At 32.6% G+C, this 25,033-nt stretch overlaps 1 protein-coding gene and 1 pseudogene across 2 annotated transcripts in view; both read right to left on the reverse strand.

Annotated features, from left to right (window-relative positions):
• Positions 1 to 25,033, reverse strand: part of XRN1 (5'-3' exoribonuclease 1) — a 117,195-nt gene that overhangs the window by 58,200 nt on the left and 33,962 nt on the right. For both annotated transcript variants that reach the window (XM_039876474.1, XM_039876475.1), the window contains exons 16-23: positions 18,818 to 18,987; positions 17,775 to 17,895; positions 17,575 to 17,673; positions 13,995 to 14,098; positions 11,770 to 11,901; positions 3,786 to 3,948; positions 2,998 to 3,111; positions 764 to 862 (exon numbers count right to left, since the gene is read on the reverse strand). In XM_039876474.1, the coding sequence (XP_039732408.1) occupies positions 764 to 862; positions 2,998 to 3,111; positions 3,786 to 3,948; positions 11,770 to 11,901; positions 13,995 to 14,098; positions 17,575 to 17,673; positions 17,775 to 17,895; positions 18,818 to 18,987 (1,002 nt within the window). The remainder of the gene's footprint in view (positions 1 to 763; positions 863 to 2,997; positions 3,112 to 3,785; positions 3,949 to 11,769; positions 11,902 to 13,994; positions 14,099 to 17,574; positions 17,674 to 17,774; positions 17,896 to 18,817; positions 18,988 to 25,033) is intronic.
• LOC120613873 (uncharacterized) lies at positions 486 to 604 on the reverse strand (annotated as a pseudogene).

The following is a 25,033-nucleotide window of genomic DNA, read 5'->3' on the forward strand; positions in this document are numbered from 1 at the left end:
AGAGAAAATAAAAGTGTAAGTAGCAATTTTAGTCAAGGTAATCAATCAATAAAACAAAAAACAGGTATCAGGATCCTCTTCCTGTTTTAACAGGAAAAAATGAAATGAGGCTAGTGAAAACACTTGGAGAAAAAGATCTTGAAAAAGGATTCCAAGACCTTAAATGCAGTTTCCCAATTTTCTCTAGAGAATGTTCATTTTTAGCTGAGTAGAGACATATAACCTGCGCAGGAAGACCATTTGTCGCTTATAACTAAAAATTCAGGCTTTGATAATTATGAAAGGTTTAAAAAAAAAAAAAACAAAAAAAACCTGTCTATTCCCAGAGGATATGCTAATCAATGTGTCACTTATAAGCTTGAACACAAAAACCTATAACAACCATTACTGACTAACAATGGGATTTCAGTGATTCCCTCCCTCAAAATCTGCATGAAGTTTTGAGCAGATTCCACATTATTATTTATTTTTATTTTTATTTTTAATGCCTACAGCACCTGGTATTCCTAGGTAGTCTCCCGTCTAAGTACTAACCAGGCTTAACCCTGCTTAGCTTCTGAGACCAGACGAGATCGGGCACGTTCAGGGTGGCATGGCCGTAGACTCCACATTTATTTTTAAATAATACTAGATCCAACTGTGAGGAAATTTAATCAGCATTAAATAAAGTATTAACAATAAATTCATGGGAGGTAGCAAAAATATCCTAATATTTTTAAAGTTCATTAAGTCTAAATTAAACAATAAGGACTATAGTACTCACATGCTGGTTCTGTATTAAAGCATCAAGATTAGGTTCACATGGAATGCTGAAAATCACACGAATCCTACCTTCTGTAATCACATCACCTGAATCTTGAACCTCGGAGGAAAAAAAATCACAGTGTGTTTCAGTCTCTTTCACTACATTCACTTATTTTTCTACTTATTTGAACAGTATTATTTCTGATATATAATAAGACAATAAAGTTGGATAGTGAAAATTCTCTTGGTATTTGTAAGTTAATGTGATTATATTGTAAATGTATATTCCTTCATTCCTGGCTTTTTATTGTACCTTGCTCTGATAGCTGTTAACCAGTGTTCTTTTTTAAAATTAACTTTTTATTTGCAAATAACTCCAAACTACCAAAAAGTTGCAAAACTAAAAGAGGTCAAAGAACACTTAAAAAACATTTACCCAGATTCCCCTATTATCAACATTTTACTACATTAGCTTTAACATTTGTGCTCTGTATGTGTACTTACATATACACAATAATTTTTCTGAACTTTTTGAGGGTATATTACATATTATCATGTCCCTTACCCCTGAATATTTCAGCGTATTTTTCCTGAGAAGGATGGCTTATTATATAGTCATAGTATAGTTATTAAGTACAAAATTTACATTGATAAAATACTTTTATCTAAACTACTGTTCATATTTCAATTTTGTCAGTTGACCTAAAATTGCCCTATTTTCTCCCTTTCCTACAGGATGCAGGCTATGATCAGATATTGCATTTAGTTGTTATACCTCTTTAGCATCCTTTAGTCTAGAATATATCCAGAGCTTTTCTTTGACGTTCGTAACATTGACATTTTGAAAAATACAGTTCATTCTTCTCTCTGTACTCTGCCTTTTAAAAAAAAGTTACTCATTTTGGATTTATCTGATGCTTCCTTGTGATTAGGTTAAGGTTATGTATTCTGAGCCAGAATAGTGCTTAGGTGACATGTGCTTCTAAGGGTATCACATCTAGAGATATATGATGTTCATCCATCCCTCACTGTAATATTAACTTTGAATATACCATCAAAATGTTGCTCAATTTCTTCACTGTACAATTACAGTATTTGTTTCTTTTGCAACTAATGAACAGTTTATTGGGGAGACACTTTCTAAGACCATGAAAACATCCTGTTCCTGATCCAAAACTTCCCCTAGATTTAGCTTCCAATGAAGACTGTTGCCTGAGTCGATCTTTACAATAATGGCCATAAAATGATGATTTTCCACCTCCAGCACTCTCTCCATATTCACCCTTGACATAATACTAAAAGCAAGAGGTCTTCCCTTCCCCATTTATCTACTTATTAGTACTATGGAGTCATAACCCTCTCTAATGGGTTATAATTCATTACTGTACGTAATATTTTGATACTCAAACTGTCCCAGATTTGACCATTAGGAGCCTCTTCAACCTGGTTCCTGTGTTAATGTGATATGCTCCCATTATTCTTTTGAGCACTTCTTTACTTTCTGGCATACAAGAGGTTCCATGCTCATCTTGTACCTACCCTGCCCTAGATCTGTAATCAGCCATTTCTCTGAGAATTCCCATTCTTTTTAGTGGAGTACAGTATTTAGTGGAGTAGAGGTTGAGATAAAGGCATTATATATGTTCATTGCTACCGGGGTGTCTTTGTGTCTTATCCTTTTCACAAATAGAGATAGCAAATATGTGTCTGTACAGGCATATATGCATTCATATATATATATATAGACATATATATACACCCATATACATGTGCCTATATACATATATACACACACATGTATGTGTATTTTAGAAATCATGGGTTTATATTTATACCTCCAATTCTAATATGTCCCCACAGGTTCTTTCTTGCATTCTCCCATTCCAAATCTGCATGTACATTTTCCATGTGAGAACTTGAGTTCCGCAAAACAGCAATACATTTATAAATTCATCAACCCAATAATACATCCAAAATAATTATAGAATTGCTTCATCCATACCACCAATCAACAAACTACTAAAAAAGAGATCAGGATATGAATTATTTTTTCTCCCAACTTCTTGACCCTAACCTGCTAAGATTAAAGATACATAGTCAAATACTGTGTTCATTAGTTAGAGGAATAAATTTTCTCTTATTTTTCCCTTTCGGTATTACATTTTATTTTATACCTAAATGAAGAGAAGTTAGAGAATTATATTAACTTCAAACCAGAAAGAAATTCAATTAGTAATAGTAACAGGAACTAACTTCTCCAGTACAGCCATAATAGGGGGTTCCCAGCATAAAGACCATACTTCTAGGAGGAAACAAGTCATCCAATGTTTTGATACTGGAGAAACGGGAGTCAAAAGCTCGGATGTCCTACACAGAATGAAATACAAAAGTAAATCATCACAGTCAAAACTTTCATAGATTGCACATCAAGTTTTTTCCTATAAGAATATGACTATATTGTCTGCAAATGTCAAATGTAAAGATTTTCTATATAACAATACTAGCTGCTAAAATTTACTGACTTCTTATATGACAGATACTCCTAGGTACTTCACAGATTTATTAGTTCATTTAATCCTTAAGACAATCCTCTGTGGCAGAGACCACTATTAGCCTAAGTCACAGAAACGGGGTGAATATTGCCCAAGGTTACACAGCTAAAAAGTCGACTTAGGCATCTGTGCTCTGAATCACTACTGTATACTGTTTACCCAAAATTACAAGATCACCACATACTTTACGGCAAATGATTTTTGGAGAATAAAAATCTAAAAATATAAGATGTACGTTAATGCTGCGACTTTTCTTTTAGAGATTAAGTTAAAAAATAAGTAAATGAAAAAGACGAGTTCTTAATCACAGAGTGAGAATCTGAGCATGTAATAGTCCTTTTAAAGACTACAGTATTTTGTAACTTACATTAAATAATCTCCATTATACAATGCTGCATTAGTCTTCTATTAACGTGATTATAGTCTTTTCTTTATACGGTGTGCAATAGCGTACATTAAGATAGAACTGAGGCCTGAAGGAAGACTTACCTTGACAATAGTTTGATAAACAAAAGGAAGAACCTGTTTTGACCACTGTTTCTCTAGACGAACTTCGCCATTTTGATTTATTTGATATTTATGACCTGTGAGTAACTGAGCATATACGACTGCAGATGTTTCATTTATTATTATTCCTTTTCTTCTCAGGTAACTAAAAGAAAGAATAAAAAGAAATATAGATAAGTATGAGTGTGTATATGTTCTAGATGATAATTATCATCCAACCAGTTCATAATCAAGTGCTTAACCCATTTTCCATTTGCCCTACGAATACTTGCTGGTGGTGCTTGCGACTGCAGCTTTTACCCCCAGATAACTCGCAGATTACAGTCCTAACCTTACCCCCAAAGTCTGCCATGAAATATCTTGTTTATTTATTATCATTTCGAACTGCTCTAGTATATCTATAGTCTTTGGAAACAAATGACATTCTATTTACAGCAGGGTACCCTAACCCCTAGGCCTATTAGGAACTGGGTCTCACAGCAGGAGGTGAGCAGCTGGTGAGCAAGCAAAGCTTCATCTGTATTTGCAGCCACTCCCCAGCACTAGCATCATCTCCTCAGCTCCACCTCAGATCATCAGGCATTAGATTTTCATAGGAGCACTGGTCCTTGGCGCCAAAAAGATCGGGGACCGCTGATTTTCAGCATTCTGTTTTTAGTAGTGGTATTTCCATTTACAAAATATAGTAATTCTCAATCACTGAAAATGTCAAATCCTAGAAAACATAGCATTCCTACATATGATGTTAACATCATTCTCGAACAGTTGTTGGCCAAAGATTCGTATGATGAATCTGATTTATGTATACATTTCTGTTACAATAGGATGAAAGACAAGTTCTGTTTAGAATTAACTCCAAGAACGGTTTTTTATATTTTATTTTCACATTGAAAATCAGTCAGATTTGCTTCAGTTTCAAAGAATGTGTTTACGTAAAATTAAGTTAATGCTGGCAGCAAGCTGTACTTTTTTCTAAGTAGGAAATGGGTTAAACAAACTTTAAATAAACATGCAAACAGTTCTGAGTGCCTGACTTAAGACCTTCTTCTTTGGCATCCACTCTGTGGATACCTCTCCCAATGCATGTGAGAATAAATGAGAACTCATTGAGCTGCTAAGGAACTCCTGTGTTTTTTACCCATAAGAAGGCTATAACAACAATAACAACAACAAAGTGAAAACAAGTGTTGGAAAGGATGCAGAGAAATTGGAACACTTCTATGTTGCTGGCAGGAATGTAAAATGGTGTAGACGCTGTGGCAAACAGTCTGGTAGTTCCTCAAAAAGTTAAACATAGAATTGCCATACAGTCCAGCAATTCTACTTCTAAGTATATACCTAAAGAACTAGAAACAGTACTCAATCAAATATTTATAGATAAATGCTTATAGAAGCACTACACACAACAGTAAAAAGGCACAACCACCTAAATGTCCACCAACTGATAAATGGATAAACAAAAGGTTATCCATACAATGGAACATTCAGCCACAAAAAGAAATAAGTACCGATACATACTACAATGTGTATGAACTTCAAAAACATGCTAAATGAGAGAAGCCAGACACTAAAGGTCACATATTATATGATTCCATTTACATTAAACACTCAGAATAGGTAAATTCAGAGACAGAAAAAGGCTGACAGGGGCATTCGTGGGCCTTTTCAAACTATGGCCATGGGACAAATTCAGACTGCTTCCTGTTCTTGTAAACAAAAGTTTATTGGAACATAGTCATTCATTTATTTACTGTTTATGAGTGCTTTTGTGCTACAACAGCAGAGTTCAGTATTTGTGATAAACACTGTAAGGTCTACAAAGCCTAAAATATTTACTATCTTGCCCTTACAGAAAAAGTTTGTTGACTCCTGACCTCAAGAAAATCATTCTTCATCTGAGGGATATTTTATCTTCTTTCCATTTTTTTCTGTCTAGAATTCCTATCAGATAGATATTAGAAATTCTGACTATCCTCTTTTCATCTCACTGTGCTTTTGTACTATGTGCTGAAGGAACCCTCGGCTTGACATTTAACCTCACTGATGCAATTTTTCGTATACCCATATTACTATTCAGACCATCTACTGAGCTCATAATAATAATCATAATTTTAATTTTTGTATATGTGTTTATATGTGTATTATATAATATATATTATATAGTTATATATAGTGTATGTTAATTAACATTATTATATATTCATTTTTTTCATAGCAGCTTATACTTATATGGTGCTGTTACTGATGGTAGGGTTGGTCTGAAATAAGCCATGTCATCTTAGCCAGAAACAAGTTTCCAACAAATTTTTGAAATGTAGCATTCTGGTTCCATTTTCTAAAAATTCAGTGGGATTTTTTTCTACTACTTTCACTCAAAACTTATTAAGTCAGTAACCTTGATACCAATAGTAGACAAGGGCAATACAAGAAAGGGAAATTAAAGCCCCACCTCTCTCATGAAAGTAAATGCAAAAATCCTAAACAAAATTAAATAAATTTAATCAAATTATATATTAAAAAGATAATATTAAAATATTAGTGAAAATGAATGAACTATAACTGTATATAACAACACAGATGAATATTGAGCAAAAGAAGTCAGGTTCAAAAAGAATACATTTGAATCAATTATATAACATTCAAACAATAGGTAAGACTAATCTCCAGGGTTATAAATCAAAAGTTACCCTTGTGGGAAAGAAGAGGATGGTAATGGCTGGAAAGGTTTGGTCTAAGGGGCTTTGTGAGATTAACACAATTTTCTTTTGGTTCTATTTCTTGATTTATATTCTGGTTATGCATGTGAAAATTTATCAAGTAATATACTTATGATTGGTACATATATTTTTCTCTGTATATATACTTCAATAAAAACTTTCTATTAAAAAAAAAAAACCAAAACAGTTATTTAGGACAATACTTTTAAATTTTAAATTTTTATCTATTTACTTTTGCTTTTACTTTATACTTATATTGCTTTGGGGTCATTGTTGTAGTCTGTATTCTAGTCTCTCTGTAGTTTTAAAATTTCTTGCATTTTCTTAGTAACCTACGTGAAAGGGTTTATTTTTTACATGAGCTGCAGAATCTAACTTATTACTATTAAATCGAATGATTATATTGCTTAGATCCTATTTTTGCCTATTCGTTTTTTGATTACTAGATCTGACAGACAACTCAGTCTCCCCAAATTATGGTGTTCTTTAATTTGCTTCAGTTTTTCTTGCAGATATTAAGACATTATTGATTGTAGATATATCATTATGTTATGTTCTGTCGAGCAAGAAAAAGGGTCCATCAATTAAACTACACTGTAGAACACATGTTAAGTTCAGAGATGTTAAAAGTGAAAAAAAGTATTTCAAAATTCACCCAATAGAAGTATACGTCAACAATGTTTTTCTGTGCATAAGGTTTTGTTTGTTCTAGCTACACTGTGAAATAAACTTTCTGTAAATAGTTACCTTTTCCCCATTTACTCTTTTAGCCTTCAATTCAATTTTGTCTGATTTTTAATACTGCAACTCCCGCTTTCTTTCCATTTGAATTTTCCAGGTATATTTAACAATATGTTTTTAAGGAGACTGAGCAGAACCAAATATGTAATTTTAAAAGGTTGGAATGTAAATATAAAACTGTATTTCCTGAAAACTATAATGGTAAGGGATTTTTAGACTTTACTAATTTTGGTTTTAGGTGTACTTCTTGTAGTCAGCTACATTGGATAATGATGGTGGTGATATATGTGCTTCTGAATTTAATTAAGGAACAACAGCCACTTAGATTTAATGCTACAATTCTTAGTTTGGTCATGTTTCTGTCATCTTATTTCATTTATCTTTTCAGGTTTCCTAAGCTATGTTTTGTTTTGCTTTTCTACCTTCTGTCTTCTTTCTTTTGTTTGATTTTTTTCTTGCCAGTCATTTGCAAGTTAGAAATCTTGCTTTACAATTTCTATTGTTACATTTGAATTAAATTAAAAAAAAAAAACTTCAGACTTCTCTGAATTTCTAAACTATAAACAAATTATCTTGTAACTTTATCATATGTAAAATGAGAATATTTGAAAATTAATTCTGTATTTTAATGGTTTCAGTATTTATCACCAATCTTTTGATAACCCTATTTTTTATTTTTTTAATTTGAAATAAAGGGTTTTGGCACTCTTTCGAAATTTTCCTCTAAATGCATCTTCTCCATAACATCCCATAAAGTATTTCCTTGCTCCCTTCTTCCAGTCTTCTTTTCTTCTTCAATTTCTGTTTCAGTCCATTATATTCTCAATATCTACCTTCTTAAGTGAAGGTATCATCACTTTCCTATGTTTTAGGCAGTAGCCTTTCAATGTTTGTTTTCATACTATGTACTTCAGGGCTAAGAGGCAGTGCTGGTGTTCTCATTACAACCCAGTGTGATATCCAAATCCCTAATAGTAAACTACCATACTATTTTGTGACTTCAATGTTTACATACCTGATCTACCCAAGACCACAGTAGTTATACAACTCCCTTATCTCTGATAACATTCTCCTCCATGGCACTTCAGTCACCTATTCTCTTGGCTATGACATCACCCATATAATGGCTTCACCTTCAAGATCACTAACTCGAACATCTTATTGTTTAAAAACGTCTCCATTCAACTTGCTTGTTCAATCACTTTATGACCCTTATTCAACTTAATTTGGGATCTCCAGTCCACTGATCCTACTTTCTCCCAAACTATTAATCCTCTACTTTCTTCACTTCTCTTTCTATCCCATTTAGATTCCATTATCCGCCATTTCAGTAACATTTCTGCTAGTAACATAAACTTCCTTGCCTCTTTGTCTTTCCATTGTACTCATCTGGCAAAATCCAGTGCTGGTTAAAATCTAATGATCTGCTTTTTCTAAGCCTGTGACTGATCGGATAAACTCTACTATCAAAAGACAGAGCAATTGTTACATTATAAATTCTTGACCTTCAACTTCAAAAAAAGCCCTCAATGCTGCCTATAATTCTACCATGTTTTTCTGATCAATTGATATTTTTCTATTTCCCCCAAGGATTATTTTCAAACCTTCCTCATTCTACTCAAACTTAAGACCAACTTGTCTTTCCCCCACATCATCCTCAATAGCTAACTCAGCATCTACTTTAGAAAGAAAACAGAAGGCATCAGATGAGAGCTCCTCATCTTCCCCATGCCAAACACACAAGCCAACCTACAGTTTCATCACATCCTGTTAAAATAGAGGAGCCATCCTTCATCTTCTTTAAAAATCCATCTTCAAATGTATTGTTTTTTCTCTTTTGAATATTGCACCTCTCTTCTCATTTGTTTTAACACATGATCAAATTTCCCTGAATAAACCAAAAACCAATTCCATTCAATGCTATATACTTCAGCTATCTCTTAATGGTGGTTTTCATCAGAAAGGGAATCTGTTACACAGGAATACAGAAATTTATCAGACATATCATATGTGCATAGTTAAAGGGTTCCTAAAAATAAAATCACATAATGTGGTATTCATATATTTGATGTGTTATGTTCACAGAAAACCAAGAACATGTCTTTTAATAAGATACATAGCTATAACTGAGATAAGTAATAGGTTCTAAATTCTTGCTGTAGGAGTCTCAGAACAAAGAATGGTCTGTACAAGCATTATTCCTACTCGTTAGAGCCATGAGATCATCACCTCATTGTACTGACATAATGTGTAAAATCACAAATAAATAAAGTAAACCCTCGGGGGCAGAGCAACAGTGGTCCTACGAATTTCATCTTGGAAGACAGATTTCTGAATAGTTTGGGAGGTGTGGGAGGAGAGGACAAAATGTGAGATGATATGAGGGAGGTAAAGAAAAGCAGTCTTAAGAGAATGGTGGTCAGAATAAATAAACGTTGAGTGCTCATGAATCCACATAACCCCATCTACTCTTCTTGGCTGACAAGATTAAACAAGAGATCCTGAACTGGCAAGTATTAGAAATCATTCTCTTCTATGAATCAGCATACGTTACTATCAATTTCAGTAGTCTGCTGCCTTGATTGTTCCCTTTGTATTTTGCTGCCATCATAGAACATCAAGCACATCTAAATGGGAAAGAATATCGTAAGGTAAAGGGTCAGGAACTTTTGGTTTCCTTCACAGCTAAACCTTTAAAGAAGTTGTCTATTCTTACTGTGTCTGTTTCTGTTACTCTCAATCATTCCTCTATCCACCCTAATCTGGCTTTCAGACTTATTGCTCAGTCAAAATAGCTCTTGCTTAATCTCTTCATAACGTTTTACATGGCTTATTCCCTTTATTTTTGAAACACTCTTTTTTTCAATTTACATGATGTAACATGTAAATCTAATACCTCTCAGCTTGCCTCATCTTCCTCAATAGGGTTCCTTCTTGATTTGAATACTCTAGTCACATTGGCCATTATCATTAGCATTATACATACTGCTTTTCCTCTTGCCACAGGGACTTTGCATGTAACTCTTCCCTCATTCTAAAATATGCTTCTTTTTCACTCTTTTCCTAACTCCTACTCCACATTCAGATACCAGTTTAGTCAAATTTCTTCAGGAACGTTTTCTCTGACTATGGTAAATTCCTCCCTCTCTAGGTCAAACCCCTCTATTAGCGGTTTCAGAGCATTCTCTTTCGGAGCAATATCATTGCTCAGTTTGATCAAAAAAATCACACAAGACATTAATGTCCATCTCCCATCTACCAGCCATAAATTACATGAGTATAGGGACTGGGGATTTTTATTCACTATGACATCTACAGTGCCAACTACTGTATTTAGCAGGTATCAATAAATAATTGTTGAATATATATGAACAAATGACTGAACTCATAGTATTTTGAATGAGGGTTTTATTTTCAATTAAAAGAGTCTTAACTAAAACAATCTCTAGTTCATTAAAACAAATACTTACCGAGTGCCTAGGCACCAGCCAAGGAATAAGAATAGAGTGGTGACAAAAACATGTTCCCTACCCTTATGGAGGAAAGAGTTATTAAAGTAATCAAACAAATTTATTATTAGAATTTTGTTAATGTGCTATACAAGAAAATTCAGAACAATATGAGCTATAACAGGGGTATCTGACTTACGTAGTTGGGAGGCAAAAATATGCTTTACCTCTACCCTCTGAGAGCTATGCTTATCTCCTTTTATGGCAGATGGTTTTTTTATAGCCTTTTTAGATTTTCCCTGCTTATCAATCTTTGAATAAGGATATTAAAGCCTGGCATTAACTCCAAAATTGTAGAAGAGATGTTTCCTTGAATTCCCCAATTTTCAATGGATGTTATTACAGTTTAAACAGGAGGGCTGATGGATATACATTTATGACACTATTTCATGTCCCACTGCCAATCTCTATTATTCTGTTTTAATTTAGGAAATCCTAGTGTTTGGATGAATAGAGGTACTGTTAAGGTGGGATCATGGGACACGAAGGGCTCTGGTGACTCTGAAAATTAGCATTCAGAGGAGGGTCAGATTCTTAATTTTTTGGTTGGTAGACCTTGCATTTCTAAATTTAGGAGCCTATGGGGTTTGGGTATAGGGAAGGAAGGGGAGAAGGTGAAAAAAAGGACAGTTTTCCTTTCCATTTTCATTATTTACATGTGGTCAAGAAATTCAATGGCTTTATGGTTAGTAAAAATAACTTTTGAATTCAGGCAACAACTTATTAACTGTTATTCACAGTATTAAGTGATCATGTTGTTTCTTTTCTTTTTTCTTTTTTGTACATCATGCGGTATTTTCGTGATGAACAGGGCAAGGATATAACCACCGCTGACCAGATACTATTTTAAACTATAACTTACTACTTTCTTAAGAACATAAAATGAAGATGTAGTCAGTATTCAGAGTGATTACTATGTTAAGCGGGAAATAAGTTGGAGGACAAGTACATTAAATCACATTCCAGTTCTAGAAATTAAATACTTTTTATGACACTCACTATTCTGAAATTCCTTGTACTTCTTTTATCCAGTTAGATTGTTCTTTGTCTCCAAGAAGGACCACTTTACATGGAGGAGCAGTTCTTCCCAGATACAGCTTCTGTGTTCCTGGAGGTTCTTCCAAGTAAAACCTTAAAAATTAAAATAAAAATTATGTTACCCCAAAATCTGTGGTTTAATTTAGAGTTCTAGCAGAGTAAGTCTTCAAACTGAAAAAGTTTCTACATTGTATAATAGCAAAAAAAAAAAAAAAGCCTACTTTTAAAAAACTAATATAACTTTGTAACATATTTAATAAAAATTTAAAAACAAATTACTATTCTTTCTCTTTTAAGAAACTAAACTAAATATATAACATATAAAGATTAAATACTCTCAAATTCAATAAAGTATTTTTGCTTAAAAAGTTTAACTTGATTCTATAAGCCACTATCCTAACTCCAGTTTACAGGAAATATGTGGGATAGAGAACCAACTTAAATGACACTAAGAAGAAATGAACAGATAAATCCAGAATTCTACAGAAGAACTGGTTTGGACACTTCAAGAAAAAAGGCAGGGAAGTAAGTTCAGCCAGGTCCTAGGATATAAAATCAACATACAGAAATCAATTGTAGCTGGGGAAACTGAAATTTAAAATATTAAACCATCTATCGTTGCTCCAAAATAATTTAAATACTTAGGTATAAATCTAACAAAACATGTACAGGATCTGTATGCTGAATAATAAATCACTGATGAATAGGTCCATTTGGATCATAAGACTCAACATAATAAAGATGCCAATTTCCCCAAATTAATCTATAGATTTAATACAATTCTTATCGAAATTTCTCTATAGTTTTTATAGATATAGAACAACTTGTTCTAAAATTTATATGGAAAGACAAAGGACCAAAAATAGCTAAAACAATTTTGAAAAATAAAAATAAGATAGAAGGAATCACTCTTTAAGATTAAGACTTCTTATATAGCTACAGTAACAAGACAGTGTAGTACTGGCATAAAAAACAGATAGGTCAATGGAAAAGAAAGGAGAACTTTCTTTTAGGAAGGAGACCCACATATATGTGCTTTTTGACAAGGGTGTGAAAGTAATCGAATGAAGGAAGGATAGTCTTTTCAATAAATAATGCTGGGGCAACTGAATATTCATAGGCAAATATACTAACCTTGATCTAAACCTCATGCTTATGTAAAAATTAATTCACAATGGATCATGGGTTTAAATGTAAAAGTATGAGGTAAAACTATAAACCTTTTTGAAGAAAATATAGGAGAAAATCTTAGAGACCTAGGGCTAGGTGAAGCGTTCTTAGACTATACGTATGATCCATAAAAGGAAAAGAATGATAAACTTCATCAAAAAGGTAGTGAAACTGAATTCTGATGATTAAAAAGAATCCTCACAATGTCATACAGAGAAGCAGATACCCACAAAGGAAAAAACATACTGGTATTTATTTCACATCAAGAAAATTACATGACAAAACACAATTAAGATATGTTTGCAGAAATCTGAGGAAAAATAACTGGGCCTCTAAAATTCTAAACCTGTATGTGAGGAAAACAAAAAAGATCTTTTGGACACATAATAATTCAGAAAACGTAACATCCCCTCATTTTCTCTGAAAAAAAAATTACTTTAGAAAATTCTAGACACTTGAAAATAACAAAGAACAAGAAATCAGACCACATTTACATGAAATAAAGATAAAAGATGATAGAGAATAACTTGTCTAAATAATCATTGATAAAATGATTGTGAACTTGAATAAAATGTTAAATTATTTTTAAAAAATTAATTTATTATTTAAATGAAGTCTGAGAGGGGTATGGTAAAGGTAAGGTTTTATATATATATAAATAGCATATATGTATTATATAGCATATACATATATGCTATTCATTCTTATCATTAAGAGAAATATATTTGCTAAATAATATAATGATAACTGGTAAAAAAGAATTAGGATATAGAACTTCCAAGCTATCAAAAAGAAAAGAAGGCAAAAGGAAAAAGTAATATATTCATTTAAAATATCTCAAGGGATATATAACAAACTGTCAATAGTGGTTGAACTTCAAGTGGTATGATTAGAGGACTTTCATTTTCACTATAGAGTCTAAATATTTTTACAGTAATTATATCAGTTAAAATGAATCAAAAACCCATTAAATAGCAAAGCAATATAAATTTTAAAAATTATAAATCATATCTTACTTGGTTTCTCCATCGGATATACCAACAACTCTAGCTTCTTCAAGATGAGGCCAATTAACAAAGACAGACTTTCCAAGCACTGATGAAGCTACATTTTCTATGCTCTTAAAGAAAAAGCATAAGTTCATTATTCATGTTTCAGGTCCAAGAGAAAATTTTAGAGGCAAAATTAAATAATTAAAAACTGGCTTAAACTTATAACTATGAATTTAAAATCTATAAAAACCCCACATTAATAATTAAAACAGATATATCATTTGCTCACTTGAACCAATTATTTCCTATAGTACCTTATTCCCTATAGTTCTTAGTTCTGCTGATCTCGACTTTACTCCAACTTAATTATTCCACCTACTCAAGCTCAGTTTTCTTAATTTCTCTTCTCTAAATTGTACTTTAATTGCTAACTGCTCTTTTCCTTTCTAGTACATTTTCCAGGATTTCTGTTTTTTTGAGTTTTAATTTTTTTCCTTTCCTGTTTTTAAAAAATATTTTTCAGTTGTTTTTACCTTTTAATTTAGTATGAATCTGTGAAAGCTAACCAAGTTCAACTTCCTCCCTCTCTGCCAGCCTCTTCTTATTAGAGAGGAAGTATGACCAACTTAAGAGTGCTCTTCTGCAGTATAAATCCCATGACACTAGGAAGCTTGCCTCCTCATTTTCTCAACAGCGCCAGCAATTGGTAAAAAGTGGCTCACTGCTTTTAATTCTGAATGAAATTACTTGGTGAGAAAATAAATTTCAGTAAAATCAAACAGAAGAGCACTGATCTATAATGTGTTACTGTCCACAGTAACAGCCAACAGTAGCAGAAATAATGTTCAGCAAGAAACTTAAGTTCTTAGTTCTGCTGCTAACTAGTTGAGCGAATGTCCCTTTTCTGTTTTAATTTGTAAAATTAATAAGTTGGATTAGTTGTTTTACGAAATTCTATCCAGTTGTAAAATTCTATAATTCCATTACTTTCATGATTATGTTGCATATTTTTCTTACAGAAACTGAGAAAAAAAGAGCAGCAGAAATGTCTAGAAAAGCTATCATTATTCACTGTTCCATATCAAACAGCCAGGTAGTATAAAACAGAATAAGTATCTAGTTTCTTTTCACTTTGTGGTTGATATAATAAAATAAGAACACTAACCTTTAAGTAAGGAATCATGGGTCCAAATTTGGGTTCTACCTCTTTTTGGCTATAAAATCTTAGGCAAATCATTTAATCCCACTGAGTCTCAGTTTTCTTTTATAAGAAAGAATAACATCTACCTCACGATGTTTATTTGAGGATAAAATAATATTCACAAAAGCTTTTATAAACTATAAAATGCTAATACAAATATTCTACATGAAATAATATTTTTAAAAATTCTGGTTTTAAAAGGAAACATTATTATTGCTATTGGTTAGACAACAACATTATGGTAGAAACTGAAGTTTACAAATTTTCATTCACTTTTTTCTGTTTATTATGCTTACTCATTATTAGCAATATTTATTTAACAATCAGAGATGATTATTTTTAGACCTTGAAGGGTTGCTTCTAATTTTATTTATTATATTTAGACATTTATTAATGCGAATATACAAAAGAATAGACTATTCTCATAAATAAAACAAGTTTCAACATTAGAACTAGGCTCCATTAATTATCCACTTCCTTTCTATATATCTATTTCTAATTTCATTCTCCCAATCTTTCCTTTAGTTTTCAAAGAAAAAGTTGTCCTTCTTTCCCAGAATAATCCTTTCATTTAAACCCTAGATGAAATCCCTCAGTACTGCACTTGGTTCTTGTTATCATCAACGTCCTTTTCCTCTACAGTGTCTTTAAGACTGCCTTTCTCCACTAGCCCTACCTCTTTTCTGTATGGATTTTGCTTGATGAGCTGCCTCTTTTCTACCTACTGTTTTGTTTCTAGTCTTCTTTCAAATCATAAATTTCTTAACCAATGGCTTAATACTTGCTACCTTGGCTTTCCATCTACATGGTCACAGACTAGTCTTTAGGAATTGGACTTCAGCCTTGACCAACCTTTTGGAATAAAATTCTCAAAGACCATTAATGATGCCTGCCTAAAGAACAAATTCACGGGCTTTGTTTTAGATTGTATTCTTCTTGAACTGTATGCAGCATCTTCTCCATGCTTCTGTGATACTATTTAATTTGGGAATCAATTCTTCTTACCTTTCTAAACACTGTCACTTTTATTATTCTTTTTCCACTCTTTATGACTGTTAGTATTTCTTCATGCTGAGACCTTGAACCCTCAGAGTTCTTTTTCTTCAGGTAACTGAGCTACAAGGCCTCAGCCATCACCTCCTTTCTGATAGCTTGTATATACCTATCTCCTCTAAGCTCTAACCCCAGGTATTATTATATTGTATATAAGCAGCTTTCTCAATTGAGGTTTTTCATTGAAAGTACAAAACACTAAATAAAAACAATTTGACTATTTTCTCAGTCCTCTCAAGGCTGGTCAGAAGTAGTTCCATTCTAAATCCACAGAAGATAAATTAATCTATATACAAATGGATGACTTAGGGCATTAGGGCTTAAATCTCTGTGGAACCCTTACTGAGAAAGCCTGGCAGGGCAGCTCCAGTTAAAAGTCCTAGCACCACCTTAAAATTCCATCATTATTTATCATTAATCTTCTCAAACTAAGGACTCTCTCATTTCAACTTCTTTATTCCAGTAAACACCAATTATTTTCTAGTTAATTAGCCGGATATCTGAGAGTCATATTTAATATTTTCTTTCTTTTCATCTCCAAGATTTGAATAACTGATGAAGTGTCAATTTTATTTAGTCTTGTTCATCTAGATCTACTATCAATTCTACAGATTATGTCCTTATTGCCTAATGTTTCTACAACCACAACCTCTGAACTTGTAGCCTTTTCCATTTTCTTCCATTTATTTCTCTTCTGTGCTATTTAATCTACTATATTGCCACCAAATTAATCTTTATGAAAACACCAATTTCAAGGTAACAATCATGAAAAAAAAAAAAAAGTCCAAACTCCTTAGCCTGGTATTCAAAATCCTCCATAATCTGGTCTCTTGTTTTTTTCAATCTTATCTTCTACTATTTCCCAACACAAATCCTCTACTTCAGTCAGTTTTATCTATTCCTTCTAACATACATATTTATTCTAAAAAAAAAAAAAAAAGTATTAAAAAATTTCAGACATACAAAAAAGTTAAAAAAATAAGATCATGTATCATATTTATTTTTGATTACAATTCCTAGCACATGTTATTTCTTTTACCTAGAATATCTTTCCCCTTCTTTTCTCTTCTTGGTGATAATCTTTTTTAGCATCCAGCTCAAGCCTATTCTTGTCTACAAGTCTGTACTTAGCTCACACGGCTCATCTCCTTTTCAAAATTCCTGGAGCATTTTTTGCTCATTATGTCACAATTTCACACATCCTTTAATTTGTGCAAATGTTTCTTTACTTCATCCTTATTTACCATGAATTTTTGGAGTCACTACCTTATACTTCTTTGGTAAACACATTGCAGCTAAGACGTTTTATGCATAAGTGCCTAATACATATATAATAAAGAAAATACTTACTAGCTCAGCTGACTCTGCACCGACTAAGATCTCCAACATCATGTTTTCCCCGCGGCTACTCTGTTGGAATACTTGAACCCCACTTTTCTTCAAAAAAAACTTTAAAAGAATTCAAAGAATGTAATTTTAATTCTTTCTCTGTAATCACTTCACATTCAATAAAGTAAAAAAAAAAAAATCTGAACTAAATAGTCACTGACTTTGTGTTTGATGTGTTTCAGAGTAGGAAATCCACAGAAATAGAATGCCTTCTGGTCAACTCTGGTTATTTTGTTCTTGCTTATGTCTACACGCCAAGCATCTAATGATATTATTTTATACCTAAAAAATAAATCAAGGCATTTAATTTAAAATTCTTACATTACAAGCAATCGCAGTTTTTCAGCATGAGTCATCCCTGCTTTTAAAGAAGGCGATGATGATTCATCCCTAAAAACAAAGGAAATATAGAGCAGGACAACCCAGATTCCCTGTTGTTACTGGTCCAGAAATAACCATGCATGTAGGTTACTGAATGGAAGTTTTTTCCCATCCATTTAAAACAAAACAACAAATAGACATAATTTAAAAAATAAAGGATTGTGTAAAGTATATTATAAATCTCCATATCCTCCATGTTTCAAAACCCAGAATGGAAAATAAACATTTTTCAATGTCTATTTCATCTTTCTCTTTGTTTTAAAAAAGGAAAAATAATAAGTAAAAGATGTTCACTTTATCTGCAACTCAACTGCCATCTGAATACATTATTTGCAAGGAAGATAAGAGAAAAAACAGGGATGACATTTTAATGAGAAAGCTAAAGAAGAAATGGGTTTAAGCCAATAAAATAGAGGAGCTCTTTTATTTCTTTTTTTTTTTTTTTCTTCTTTCTAGTTAGGTGGTTGGGGAGTACAAGAGGCAAAGTTATAGCATGTCAAATAACACTGGGAGCAGACACTAGCAATGGGAACAAAAATTCACACATCCTTTTGAGGGTTAATACAGATATACATTAAGAAAAAAAAACAACTTTAGCAGAAGATAGAAAGAGAGAGGCATAATCTGACTAAAGCAGAGAACAATAAAAATAATTGTGAGACAGAGATGCTACGGTCTTTGGCAAGTTGGATGTAACTCATTATAAATTGACTATAACTGTCATAAATTATTTGTTAATTCTCTAACTAGATATTAAAAAGCTTTTTATCTTTGGCGGAAGAGAGGACTCTTTGTGGTTGTTGAAATTAACAAATAACATTACCTTGTGCAACATCGTGCTATGGCAGGGAACTTTTCTGGCCATGGAGAGGGGTAGGTAAATTCTGTGCCTCTATCATACCAGCACATTAAGCATTCACTATGTTGATTTCTTTTCCTCTCTTCTGTTTTGAGGGAGTGGTTACATGTCTCCATGGCTTCCAACAATCGCTTCTGAATGTAAAGATCAAGGAGAGGAGTTAAAAGTATAAAAATTCTAATTTCAACATATAGAATAAATCTTTTCCCTCAGTATACAGAATTATATGTGTTCTTGAAAAAAAAAAACTTAAGTAATGGAACTCCTTTCCATTTCATTATATAAAAAACTGATATGCTATTATTCATTGTTTCAAAGGCTTTGAATATTGTTAGAATATTGCTTGCCACTCCAAATTCCTCTGAACCTATTACTCCAATAGTAGTCACTAAACTGTGGAAAAGAATAGCAAAGAATAATTTTTTAAATGTGAATTTATCATAATTATAATTTACCGTAATTCAGAGAGCATTAATCTTTTACTTTAAAAATTTTGTAATGGTATAGAAATGTTCATCTTCCCAAATTATCTTACATTTGACATAATTTCAATCAGAATCACAGTTGTTTAAAATATTTTTAAAGGACCAAATGATGTCAGTGTTCATATGGAAGAATGAATGAGTAAACTGCAAAAAATATCGGGGACTTGTCTTACTAGATCCTATCATTTTTGATAAAGCTATTATAATCAAAACATTTTAGTATTGATATCACAAGAGACTCAAAAACCAGAAGAATAGAATAAAGAGTTCAAAAATAAATCCAAATCTGTATCAAAAAACGTAGTATTCAGGTATTTAAATAATGATGCTGTCATAACTACTGATGCAGCTGGAAAAAAACAAGTACATACAGTTCCCAACTACATATTATATGCGAAAACAAGTATCAGAGTAATAGAACAATAAAAGTATTAGGAGAAAATCTAAGAGACTATTGATAATTTGGAGTGATAAACTCTTATTTAAAACAGGAAAAAACCTAATAGCCTAAGGGAAAAGACATTTTTAAGTGAAAGAAAATGTATGAGACAGAAGATACAATAAACAAATCAAGAGACAAATGCCATATTGGAAAAGAATATGCCTAATACACTGAGTTGCTAAAAACCAAAAAAAGAAAATAAGGAAAAGGATTTAAATAAACAATATACAAAATGTGATATAGAAAATGCAAAGGGCAAACATATATAAAAATATACTCAAATTAAGGGTTGTGGAAAAACAAATTTGAACAATAATAATAAAATGGCATTCTTCATCAACAGATTGGCCAAAATTAAATGAAGCAATAATATCCAGTATTAGAAAAGCCAAAAAGTGGATACTCAAATATTACAGGTGTGAATTAGACCAGTCTTCTTGAAAAACAATATAGTAATATTCATTAAAACTAAAAATATACGTTCCAATTAATTAAGCAATCCACTTTTGGGAATCTACCTTATAAAAATAAAGATTTTAATACATAAAAATGCATAAACAAACAAAATGAACTCATAAATACAACACTAATTTTATCACAGCATTGTGTATAGTGGCAAAAAACACAGATTCACAAGAAGTTGCAAAATTTGTACAGAACCATTCCCATGTACCTTTTACCCAGCTTTCTCCAATGATAACATCTTACACATAGTCACAGTACATCGCTACTGACATTGGCACAACACTATTAACTGAACTATAGACATTCAGATTTCACTAGTTTTTATAGGTGATTTTTTTGTGTGTATAGTGCTATGGAATTTTTATCGTATGTGTAGATTCATGGAAGCACTACTAAAACTGGAATACATAACAGTTACACCATCATGTTATCCCTTTATAATCCCTCATGTTATCCCTTTATAATCGCATCCCATCCCCAACCCAACCTCCAGCATCCACTGATGTATTTTATAATACAATAATTTTGCCATTTCTAGAATATTATATAAATGGAATCATATAATATATAACCTTCTGAGATTGACTTTTCTCATTCAAGTAAACTTTTCTCACCCCAAGTTGTTTATATCAATAGTTATTGCTGAGTTGTTTTCCAATATATGGATGCACTACAGTTTGTTTATCCTCTCACTCGCTGAAGGAAATTTAAATTTTTTCCACTTTGGGGTTATTACAAATATGTTGCTCTGAACATTCATACACAGGTTTTTGTGTGGACATGTTTTCATTTCTCTAGGATAAATTTTAAAAATTATACTCTAAGAGTGTGATTACTGGGTTGAATAGTAAGTCTGCGTTTAACTTTATAAGAAATGAATTATTTTCTAGGATAGCCTCTTAGACTTTTAATCCAATAATTATCTATGCCGCTTTCAAAGCATTTATAGAAAAAGTTGTAGACAGAGGTAGAAAGTAGCAAAATCTGAAAGAGATTATGGAGTAAAACAGATAATACTGTATCATAATTTCTTGATTCTAAGATACCATTGATATAGTAAGGTATACAATAAAATTAACAATCTTTCAAGAAATAAACACTAAATTGAATTTTCATAATTATTTTTACTTATTTCCTATTTTCTTCTCCAGTATCACATTCAAAGTTTGAGTCTAATCCTTTTTCACATTCAAAATATAAAGGTTTTTCTAGGTCATTTGGCCCTGTAAACGCATAGCATCTCATCCTTATAATCTTGAACATTTTACCATCTTTACGATACAACATAACATTCAAGTATCATAATGCAATGGATGTTGTGATGTGCTGCAGTGATCTCCCCTTAGTAGAGAAGGACTTATCTGCCCAGTTGCTGAAGGTGCTACTGGCTTACAACCTTCAGCTGTCCACCCTCTCTGGAAAACACCCTCATGTGAAAAGTAATCTCACAGAAGGTCACCCACCTTTTCCAAAATGAAGCCTGCATCCAAGACTGAAGATGTGTAATGTCTTGGAACATCTTAGAGAGTAGCATCAAGAACCTAGAGCAGGGAGCAAAAAGCCTAGGAGAACACAGACTAAAGAGCCACTCCCAGAGAACAAATTTAGTTCTAGTAAAGGAACAGTCTCTGCTCCTAGAGTACAGGGACTTGACTGAATGCTACTTAGCTGGATTTTAGAACTGTTATGCTTCAGTGACTGTTACGTGCCTCCCTTTCCTGCCTTTTTTGATAGGAGTGACTTATTGTGGTTATCTTGTCCTTGTCTCTTCACTATAAAATTGGGAATGTTGGAGGGGGTGGATAACATGTTTTTTAAATTCATAGGTCTCTGAATCAAGGGAGCTGTTCTGAGGAGCTGCATTTGAGGAGCTTCATCATATAAGGACTTGATTTAAAGGTGAGATTCTGGACTTTGAGCTTGATGTGTAATGATATGAGATTTTGGGGGGAGGTCAGTGTGTTTTATATTTGGATGGGATATAAATTATTTTGGCCAAAGGGCAGATTGTAGTGGATGATTCGCAAAGATGGCCAAAGGAATTCCTCCTATCCCCATACATAAGCTTCTTTAGACATCGAAAGGTGAAGTCTATTTCCCCACTCCTTAAATGTGAGTGGGTTTTAAAGTTGCTTTATTCAAAAGAATATAGTAGAAGTAATGCTATACAAATTCCAAAGGTCAAGAGGCCTTGTACTTCCTGTTCTTGCCTTCTTGGAACCCAAGATTACTGTGAGAATAAACCTCTATGTGAGGGATCACATAGAGGCCTCACAACTAACACCAACTACCAATCACATGAGTAAGGCGATCTCAGATAACCACCTTCACTTGAGCCACAAGATGACTAACATGATTACCTAACCTCAGGGTGTGATTAGCAAAAGAGACACCTAGCTGAGCCCAGCTCAAATTGTTGATTCAGAATTGTGAGCAAATAAAATGTCTTTAAACCATACCTACCTCCCACCCCTTACAATCCCTTTACTTTGCACACACACAATCAGCTGGAACATTCTGATAGAAAGTTGGGAGGGGAGGGCAAGGGAGGAGAGACTATAAATGCATGAGAGCCAAGCAGCTCAATCCTGTTCCTAGCACTAAAGTCTGTGTAATAATCCTTTGTGAGGCACAAATGGGTCCTATTAGTTCTGAAAATTCTTTCATGTATTCCAATTTAGTAATTTCCACCATCATTATTTTCACTTACTATCCTGTAACAAGAATTTTTCTTTTCACATTTTACATACCTATTTTCAGGTATCTTCTTAAGTTTTGAGCTTTTGCTTCCAAAAAAAACATCTAAGAATGGGGTAATTCTGCTGGTTACAAGTTTTGTTTCAGTGGCATATCATAATGCAACCTTGTTGAAAACATTTAAAACCTCATTGAGATGTCCAAACTTAAGTTAAAATTCAACCTCAATAAACTAAAGTGATAATTGGATGATCAATAGTGATTGCTTACCTGAAACTAAATTTGCATATGTGCAGGATATGATGACTATCTAGCAACCTGATCCTCTGGTAGCTGGCTAGTATCTTTTCACATGTAATAAACACCATTGTTTAAAAATTAAATAAAATGTGAATAAACATTTTTATCCTTCACTCAATAACAATGTTTTTAAAAGAAAAGGAATTTATTTTACTGAGGCATAATTAATACCCAGTGAAATACACAGACCTAAAGTTTACAGTTTGATGAATTTTGACAACTGCATACACCCAAATGAGATAAGATACAGAACATTTTCGTCATCTCAGAAAGATAAAGCATGTCCCTTCCCAGTTTATCTTTTTCTCCTCCCCAACTCATTATGCAAACATTGTCCTGCTTTTTTTCACCAAAGATTAGTTTGAAATCTTTCGTGTCTGGTTTATTTTGCTTAGTATATTTTTGAGTTCTTCCATGTTGTTGCATGTATCTGCAGTACATTCTTATTTATTGCCGAGTAGTATTTTATTGTTTGGGTTCACCACAGTTTGCCTGCCCATTTACCTGTAAACGGAGTGAGTTGTTTCCAGTTTTTAGTTATTATGAATATTCTGTACAAGACTTTTTGTGAACATCCTTTTTTTCATTCCCCCTCTTGGTAAATACCTAAAAATAGAATTGCTGGGTTCTAGGGTAGCTTTATGCTTAACTTTATGAGAAACTGCTAGATAGATAGGCAAATTACTTGTACTATTTTACACTCCCACCATCAATGTATAAAAATTCCAATGGCTTCACATTCTTGCCAATATTTGGTATTGTTTCAATTCTTTAATTTTCTCCCTTCTGAGAGTTTAGTGCAGTGTTATCTCATTATGGTCTTAATTTATATTTCCCTGAGTACTAATGATGCTGAACACTTTTTCATGTGCTTATTGGCTATTTGTATATTTCGGTCTGTAAAATGGTCCTTCAAATATTTTGCCCACTTAAAAAACTAGGTTCTATCTTCTTACTATTGACTTGGAGAGTTGTTTATTACTCTGGATACCAGTACTAAGCACAGAAATGTTTTGCAAGTACTTTTCCCAGCGTGTGGCTTACCTATTCATTTCTTAAGTGTCTTTTGAAAAGCAATCTTTTTTATTTTGATGAAATCTATTTTCTCGATTTTTTTTTATGGGTAGTGTCATCTGGGTCTTGACTAATATTTTCTACTATGTTTACTTCAAGAAATTTTTAGAGTTGTAGCTTTTATATTTAGAGCTATGATGTATTTTGAATTAAGTTTTGTGTATGGTATGAGGTATGGATCAAGATCCATTTTTTCCACATATATGGAGCGTTGTTTTAGCACCAAATGTCAACAACTTTTTTGTTTACTTATTGAATAGCTTTGGTGGCTTAACTGAAAATGAATTAACTGGACAAGTATAGCTCTATGTTTAGACTCTATTCTGTTCCACTGACCTATCTATTACTTTGCAAGTAACACACTGCCTTGATTATTACAGCTTCATGGTTAAGTCAAGAAATCAGAAAAGCAAAGTTCTAACACTGTTCTTCTTTTTACAGATTGCTTTGGTTATCCCAGATCCTTTGCAATTTCATAAAAACTTTCGAATCAGATTTCAAATTTCTACACAAAAATTTGCTGGAATATTCATTGGGATTATGTTGACTCTGAAGATCAATTGATAAATTTATTTACTGGTTATAGTTTCTCTTTTGAAGACTCCTTAGAATTTTCTACATATGAGATAATGCCACATGCAAATAAAGACAATTTTACTTCTTTCTCTCTAATCTGCACACCTTTATTTCTTTTCCAGGACTTAATACACTGGGCTT

The sequence above is a fragment of the Pteropus medius genome, unplaced genomic scaffold (genome assembly GCF_902729225.1).
Source record: "Pteropus medius unplaced genomic scaffold, Ma_sr-lr_union100, whole genome shotgun sequence".
Classification (NCBI taxonomy): domain Eukaryota; kingdom Metazoa; phylum Chordata; class Mammalia; order Chiroptera; family Pteropodidae; genus Pteropus; species Pteropus medius.